This window comes from Hevea brasiliensis, chromosome 1, assembly GCF_030052815.1.
Source record: "Hevea brasiliensis isolate MT/VB/25A 57/8 chromosome 1, ASM3005281v1, whole genome shotgun sequence".
In the NCBI taxonomy this organism is placed as follows: domain Eukaryota; kingdom Viridiplantae; phylum Streptophyta; class Magnoliopsida; order Malpighiales; family Euphorbiaceae; genus Hevea; species Hevea brasiliensis.
Genome location: NC_079493.1, coordinates 123,122,748 through 123,131,487, shown reverse-complemented (window position 1 = coordinate 123,131,487; position 8,740 = coordinate 123,122,748). Strand labels below are relative to the sequence as shown.

Below are 8,740 nucleotides of genomic sequence, written 5' to 3'. Positions count from 1 at the left end.
AAATAAATTATTTAATAAAAAATATATATTTTTTATAAATATATTAAATTATTATTAATTAATTAAAATAAAATAATAATAAATAATAAATGTATATGATTTCCGCATGATCTAAAATCATTCTAAAGTTTCCGTTCAATTATGATTCCCAGACAGACTAATTCGAAGCCTGAATCACCCACCCCTAAAAAGATGAGTCCCTTGGAGTCAGATACGATAAAAGGCTGAAGTCATTGTTTCTTGGGCAGCTACCTAATGTATAAAAAATTGCAATTTGCCTGATTTGCTAATATTTCAAAAGTCTTTTTGCTAATATTTCAAAAGTCTCTCAACTAAAAATATTATATAAATTATAGGTAAAATACTCTACTTTTTTTTCTTTAGAAAAAAATTTCATAAGAGTTTAGTGATGAAAATGAATTATTATTTAATAGAGCTTTTATTTTTATATAAATTTAATACACATATATTTTATAAGTGATATGAGATGCTTAAGCACCAGTCTAGCAAGCAGAAACTCTACAACCGCCTACCCATCAAATCTTCAGTGATTACTTGGTTATAGGAGTGATCTAATCGAATCGAATTAAATTATAAAAATTAAATTATATATTTTAAAAATCGAACTAAATTAAAATGGGTGAAAAATTAAATTGAATCGAACCGTTCTATTTCTGTTCGATTCGATTCAAACCAATTATTTTTTATTATTTTTTAATTTAGACTTGATTTTCAAGTTATTTGGTCCAATTTTAACTTTAGTTTAAATCTAATAACTATTAATTAATGAAATTAAATAATTAATATATATTAAATTAAATATAATTCATAAATTCTCCATAAAAATAAATTAATTCAAAAATCGATTCGGTTTGATTTGATTCGATTTGAATATATAAAATTATAATTCGGTTCGGTTTGGTCTAACCAATTTTTTCTCTTCAAAATCGAATCGAACCGAAATAACTGAAATTTTTATAATATAAAACCGAATCGAACAGATTAAATTTTAAAATCGAACCGATTGAACTGAATTGACTCGATTTGATTCAATTTTTTAGTTTCAACCAAAATCTGCTCACCCCTATTTGGTTAGGAAGCTTAGTGTTCTTGATTTGGTGTTGTGTTCTTGAGTTATTGCATTTTAATGGTTGGGTTAGGGAGATAATGATTATTTGGGTTTGTGTTTTTTGTACTCTGAGAGTTTGTTAGTTTGGATTCTTTATTGATGTAATTTGATATTGTTATTATATATATATATATATATATATATATATTGTATTTTTTGCTTTGGATATTCTGAAATTGCTTTAAATGTTATGAAATTTTGCTAATTTCTTGTTGAATCTGGAATTGTATGGAGGTAGTGTTCTTGTTTCTAAGAATTCTTTTTTTATATAATTTTTAATTTAGTTAAAAATAATAAAAAATTTTAAAATTAAAAAAATAATATTTTATTATTAAAAATATATTATTTCATTAAATGGTTCATTTTAGACTTAATAAAGAGTTTGAGATTAAATTAAAAAAAAAACTCTAAAATAGCATGTAGTATAAATGAATTTCATAAAATTTATTTATGAATCTAATATTTAAATATTTGATTTAAATAAAAGTTATTTGAAATTCTTAATAATAAATTATATGAAATTTATTATAATTAAATTAAATTTCATCAAAATTAATAAAATTTTAAATTTAAAATCATATATATTTCAAGTGATAAAATTATTTTCTTATTATATATTATTTTATTTTATTTTATTTTATTTATTCTAAACATAAAATTTAATATAAAATATAACAAAAAAAATATATTTATAAATAATTCTATTATAAAATTTATTTACAAATGAAATAAATTTTACCATAAAAAAACCAAGGTATAAATAAACTTATTTAAACCTCCTACAAAATTTAGAGCATATTCGAACTTATTTCATTTTTTTTTTTAATTTTAGTTATTTGATTTAATTTTATTAATTTTAATACTACTGACGATACTAATTTACTTACCGAAACTCTTTATTTTTTTCTTTTTTTTTTCTTAATTAGCAAAGTTCATAGGTAAATTTATTATTTTTATTGTTAATTCAATGGCAAAACCCTAACCTATATGATTCTATTTCATCTAAAATTGTAAAAGAACCTTCGTAAATTTATCAAATATATGTGTAACCTTTAACACCGATAATTAATCACAAGGAGTGGATTTTGGCTTTATCGTATCTCCACCCCTATAGTAGATTTTGCATATTTCTTCATTCTAATTTTTGGCAATCATGCCAGAAAATCAACTTGGGGAAACATCTCATATGATATTATTAATAGTGACTTCAATATGGCATCCAAGTTAAATTCAACTCGGGATTTTCTTACAAGAACTATACATTGTCCCAAGTTATCTTAGAAAGTTCACAGATCATTGTTGCTAGGCATGGCCAACAATACCCTATGCTGCTATTATGAAAAACCTACACCTTGTGATGGCTGTCTGAATTGAAGATTAACAGCTATAACATTAATGATGATAAGCTACAGCTAATAATGCAAATTCACATGCCCAAGGTTTTTTACGAGTTAGTTCTCAATTGGATTTGAAGAAATTTGCACTGTAAGCCCCTTATTAATACCTTGTGCCAATCACCATCAACACATACCTTATAGCAGATAGAAGCTTGTGAATCCTTGTCATGGCAATGGCATATGCTCAAGGCTAAAGTAATGAAAGCTTAACTCACACTGGTAACATTGATAATTGTATTTGTTCAGTCTTCCATCCAGAAATTGTTTTACTGAAGACGATTACTAGGCAGCAATGAACTTCATTGCAATCTATTCAAATCTCATTGAAGCTTGGAATCTGTAATGCTTCTTTTTTGATACAAGACTGAGAATGAACTTGCATATCCAAAACTGATAGACCTCATCAAATCCTCTGGCAACTGTGTTGGCAGAAAAAGACAAAAGAAGTTAACTTATTAGGATACAATTAAGATGAGTAGGGAAGAAAATGATATTAGGATGAGTAGAACACAATTACCAGGACAAGGTAATTGCTCTCAATTCTTAATTCAAGGTTGAACAGTTTTTGCATCTTACCTAATGGAGACAAAACCTAAGAAGTCATTCAACAAATTATGTTATATATACACGAGCATTTGATGATTTTTCTATTATAAAGTAGTTTTTCAAGTCAAGGAAATATAAACTTCAATCCTCAATTTAATAATAAGTCTTTTGAGAATACTGCAAAGCAAAAATTAAGCAAATTTGCTTGTAAAGGTTTTTAATCTCATAAAACCGAGTATTGTTAACAAATGCAATGGATGAGGGAGAGAATAAAATGCATCGCAATACTACCTTCTTGATTGCAGCAGACAGCTAGTGGAAAGATATCAATGTTATTTGCCTGGATTTGGTATCCTGCATTAGTAGTCTAATTGAGAATACGATATGTTGCTTCTCCTAAGGACTGTTCATTTGACCACAGATTTTGTCCACCAAAAACACTTTCCGACATAACAAGTTCTGCTGGGTGCGCGCAAATACACATCATAGTTCACCTGGAATTTCGGTTCAGACTTCAGAGTGGAATCAATTACAAGGCTCTAGATTTTTGAATCTGCTTTTGTCTAAGATTTGATGCTCCAAAACTGATAACAACAAATAGTGAGGATGAAAACGGAGGAAGAGAGAAGAAAACAAAAATTGAAACGAATTCGCGCTAGAAATACCTTTAAGAGTTTGGATGAATGATAAACCAGAGACTCATCTAGTGGTGTATCACCCATACGTCAGGGATTTGAGAAATCATTGACCGATATTGCGCACCCGATCTACACTTTTGCTCTAACAAAGGGCAAGCATGGATGAGGAGAGAAGAAAGGGAGGAAGGCAGCCCTTCTTCAGGTAGGGATTGGAGATTATAGCAATGAGTTATCCGCAATTCTTTAAGAGATGTGAGGTGTAGAAGGCCCTTGTCCAAAAACTTCAGATTCTCAAGACTGTAGATTTTAAGAGAAGTGAGAGTGGAAGGAAGCAGCATCTTGCCAGGAAAGGATTCCATATCTTTGGCACCGTACTCGGCAATTGTAAGCTGTGAAAGAGAGGACAGTCCTTGCAAATCCGATTGCATGAGGTGAGCAAGGAGTTTGCTGCAAGCATAGATTTCAAGTGATTCTAATTTTGAGGGCAAACACCCTTCCAGAAACAACTCAAGCTTTGGACAATGATTTATTTCCAAACTTGTAAGCGAAGGGGCGAGGGAATGCAAAGATTTTGGCATGTACTGGAGCTCACGGCAGCTGCAGACCTTCAATTCTCTAAGAGAAGTGAGGTTTTGAAGCCCCTTGAAGTCTAAACATTTCAGATTATGAAGATGATTAATTTCAAGAGAGATAAGAGAGGATGGCAGTAACATCTCAAAAGATTCCACATCTTCACATCTTTCAATCACAAGTTTCACAAGAGAGGGGATGGTTTGTAGATCCCACTGCATGCGGCCTGCGACCAGTTTGTTGCAACTCTGAATATGCAGCGATTCTAATTTGTCCGGCAAACATCTTTTTGGAAATGGCTCGAGTTCTGCACAATAACTGATAGATAAAGAAGAAAGGGAGGAGGGTAGCCCATCCTCAGGAAACGACTCAAGTGCCGGACAACTCATTATCCTCAAATCAACAAGGGAAAGGAGAAGAGAGCGCATATTCTGAGGTAGTGACTTCAAATTCGGGCAATCACATAATGAAAGCCGTGTCAAATTTGAGGCGGGCAATCCTCCTTCCAGAAAAGATACTAAATATTGGCATTTCTCAATTTCCAAGGAATAGAGAGATGTAATATCCCCATTTGTCCCGGGTGTTAAAAAATCATCCAGATTTCCACAGTCTCTTACTTTCAGAGTCTTGACCTCACTAAACAACGTTAGTGGAAAGTTCTCTAGTGAATAAGAGTCATAGATTACAACTTTTTCTAAAGCATTAGGAAGAAGACCAATTCTTCCCATTATCTCCATTACAAAGTCAAATGGCTCCAATCCATAACTTATGAGACTGTACAACCCAGAAGGCAGTTTCTCCAATGTCACGCCTACAGTACTTACTCTAAGTATAGCTGGAGCCCTTAGAAGTGCAACTGCAAGCTGCTGACAACTATCAACATCCAGTGTCGTTAAACAAGGAAGATAACCAGGCAGGGCAACCTTCTTTAGGTTGGCACAACTACTTACATGAAGCTCTTCAAGGACAGGAAAGGCTCCTTCACATGAAATCCACTCCCTCCATCTTCCCATATATGAAAAGCTTAGAACTTTCAACAATCCAAATGGCTTCTTCATGGATGTGCAACTTCCATAGAACTCAGGACCGACAACCTCAACTCCAAAGTGTACGATAGTAAGATATTCTAAAGACGCTAGCTGCCCAAGTGGCGGTAAATAAGAGCAAGTCATTCCACATCCACTCAACTCCAACGACACTATACGAGAAAAAGAAGAGTGTCCTATCCAATCTGGAAAGCTGGCACTGCAATAACCATGAATTGAAAGATGTTCCAATTGTATTTGAGGTTGTAACGACTCCAGCACACACCTGTCATGCTCTGAATCAATACTATCGTGGATGTTCCTCTCCCATGTCAACTTCAACTTCTTAAGTTTCTTTTTACCCTTCAAATTGGCCTCCACGGCATCTTTGGCTTCCTCAATGTCCTGGAGATTCCAGATACAAAGTTCTCCTGCAAGAGCTTGAAGCTTCCCCAGTTCTTTAATGCTAGACCAACTCTGTTTACTCAGAAAGAAATCTGTTAACTTTTGAAGATTTATAAGCTTACCCATTTCTGGTGGCATCTCTTGCAGTTTTGTTCCTCTTATATCAAGATGAGATAAGTTGATTAATCTTCCGATGTTAGTCGGCAACACAACTAAGTTTTTACACTCACGCAAGATTAAAATTTGCAACAAATACGAACTGCATATAGATTCGGGCAGGCTTCTGATTAATGTTCCAGAAAGATTCAGATACTGTAATAGCTTCAATTCTCTAATTGAATCAGGCAACCTAAATATACAATGCCGAGATAAAGATAGTACTCGTAGACGGCTGAGCGTCGGCAATAAATCACGTGTTACCTGGTCTCTGATGTATGAACTGCTCTGCCATTGCTCCGTATATGGCTCCATATATATGAAAGTGCGCAGAAGTTTGGCTTCACAAATGCCTGGAAATTTCTCAAAGAAATCTGGTTCTGATTTAGCATAGGAGAAATGGCGAGTCCTCCTAACAATTTTGCGTGAATTATCGCCCTCCTCCAACTGAAAGAAAAATTCTCCAGAAACAAATTTAGCTAAGTCATTAATGAGATCATGCATAACAAAGCAAGATCCACGACCTTTAGATCGTTGGAAAAGTGACCTCGACACAAGATCATCAAAGCAATCGTTACCAACTTCTTTCATATCCTTGCTTCCTACAGGTTGGGCTAGAAAGCCCTCGGCCATCCATAGAAGAACTAAGTCTTCCTTGTCAAATTCATAATGTTTAGGAAATATAGCACAATAAGCAAAGCATTGCTTTAAAAGAGAAGGGAGATAATGATAGCTCAATCTTAGAGCCGGAAGAATCCTGCCATTTGATAATCCCCATATGTTGCTCTTCCATATTTTCTCCCATTTCTCAGCATCTCTTTCAGCACGTAGCAGGCCACCAAGTGTTTTTGCTGCTAAAGGTAGGCCATCACACTTGCTTACTATCTCCTTGCCAATGTCTTCTAATTTAGGATGCACGCTGGAATTATCATTGAGAAATGCATGCTTTTCAAACAAGGACCAGCAATCCTCGGTAGTTAATTTCTCTAAATGATAAGTTTCAACAGTACCCACGACTGATGCCACGCTTTCATTGCGAGTTGTAACAAGGATCTTACTTCCTTTTGCTCCATACAATAATGGTTTCCGTAAATTATTCCAATCATCATACTCATCATTCCAAAGATCATCCAAGACGAGCAAAAATTTTTTCTCACTCAATTCTTCCTTCAGGCTTTGCTGAAGTTGATTTGGAGTCTTGTCGTCATAAGACCCTGGCTTGACTTCCATAAGAATACCTTTTGTTACATTGAAAACATTGAATTCTTCTGTTACGCAGACCCATGCTCTGGGTTGAAAGTGCTGTACTCTGCTGTCATTGTAGACAAGTTGAGCAAGAGTGGTCTTACCGATCCCACCCATACCCACAATGGGTATCACATCCAAGCCATTGGTATCAGAATCGGATAGCAGGATCTTTATTATGGCTTCCTTGTCGTTATCCCTACCATAAACACCGGATTCATCATCATCTGGCAGAGCAGTGGTTGGTGTTTTCCTCAGAGACAGGTTTTCTCCAATTTTTTCTCCCAAACCAAGTGGATCCTTTTGTTCTAATAGAAACTTAAGTCTCCCAAGGATCTCTTCTAACTTTTCCCCCAACATATCCTTTTTGAAGGGATTATGAGAAGAGAGAAATTTCTTTACCATCTGTCTATGAGATGCATGTTCCAACTTGGATTGTAGAGCTTTAAAAGCAATCTCATCCAACAAGTCATCCGCCTCGTAGACAGCATCTTTGAGGTCATCGAGCCAAATTTTCACTGCTGGCTGAGTGATCTGCTTCTCCTCTGCGTCAGCAAGCAGTCCATCAACAGAATTCAAAGTTGTCTTCAACTTGTTTAGCAGTCCCTCATTGAGATTTCGGCTTTTGAAGAAGCGCAGAAATTCTTCAGAAGCCATCCGCTCAAAAAGAACTGGAAGTAAAGCGGAGAGAATCGCTCCTGCTACAAATTCAGCCATGGTTTTTCGTCTCTGCAAATATAAGTGATTTAAAGATTAAAAAAAAAAACTAATGAAGGAGAATACAATCAAGTGAATCAGATTGAGTTTATGAAAATGAAAGAGAAGAACCTGTAAAAAGATTATTTGCTCGAGTACTGATGAAGATGGGAGGGAAGTGAAGTGACTTTAAGATTCTCTTTAATCCTGATAAATAATTTGCCCACTGCTAGTGCTAATCCACTGGAGTCTGCAAAAGAGGAATTGTTAATTGGTTGGGCAGCTAGGTCCTAATGCATAGACAATTGCATAAAATGTGAACCTTCCTAGGGATTTGGTTGCTTTTGGAAGCTTTATCTTGCAGTTTAGTAACTGAGTGGAGTCTTCATCTAGAAGCTGGTGCTGTGATAAAATGAAATAAACATCATTTTGGTAAGATGACCGCGGTTCAGTTTCAGGTTCAGGTTCTGGTTGGAATTGAATTTGGAATCCGTAGTTTTGATTTTAAAGTTCAGATATCTGGACCCCTTTGACATTACTACTAAAATTATAATTGAAAAAAATTATTTTTTAAATATATTAATTAAAATATAATTTAAAATAAATTTAATAAATTTTAATTATAAAAATATTAAAATAAAAATAATTTTTTTTAAATAATTATTTTAATAACATTTAAAATAATATTTTTATTCAAAAAATAATTATAACCCTCCAAATATAATACCAAACAGGCATAAAATTAAAAATTTTTTTTTTAGTTTCATCCTGAATTTAGTTAAGCTTTGATTCGTTTATGATTCAATTTCCTGAGTTTGAGTCAAGTAATATATTGTTTTTTTTCTTATTTTTTTTATTAAGTAATATATTGCTCTTGGTTAAGGTTAATCTTGAGATTAGCATAATATTGTCATTAACCTTGGAGACAACATG

The 8,740-nt window shown here is 33.5% G+C and overlaps 1 protein-coding gene across 3 annotated transcripts; it reads right to left on the bottom strand.

The window, feature by feature from the left end:
- Nucleotides 1-2,331: 2,331 nt before the first annotated feature.
- Nucleotides 2,332-8,212, bottom strand: LOC131182027 (putative disease resistance protein At3g14460). 3 transcript variants are annotated; one of them, XM_058150655.1, is made up of 5 exons: nt 7,940-8,212; nt 3,738-7,840; nt 3,364-3,656; nt 3,044-3,118; nt 2,332-2,945 (listed from the first exon to the last, which is right to left on the bottom strand). In XM_058150655.1, the coding sequence occupies exon 2, from the start codon at nt 7,826-7,828 to the stop codon at nt 3,776-3,778; it is 4,053 nt and encodes a 1,350-aa protein (XP_058006638.1). In that variant the 5' UTR covers nt 7,829-7,840; nt 7,940-8,212; the 3' UTR covers nt 2,332-2,945; nt 3,044-3,118; nt 3,364-3,656; nt 3,738-3,775. The 3 variants fall into 3 exon arrangements, with proteins under 3 accessions (XP_058006638.1, XP_058006632.1, XP_058006644.1); XM_058150649.1 differs by having other exon boundaries at nt 3,044-3,102; XM_058150661.1 differs by lacking the exon at nt 3,044-3,118.
- Between the last annotated feature and the right edge of the window lie 528 nt (nt 8,213-8,740).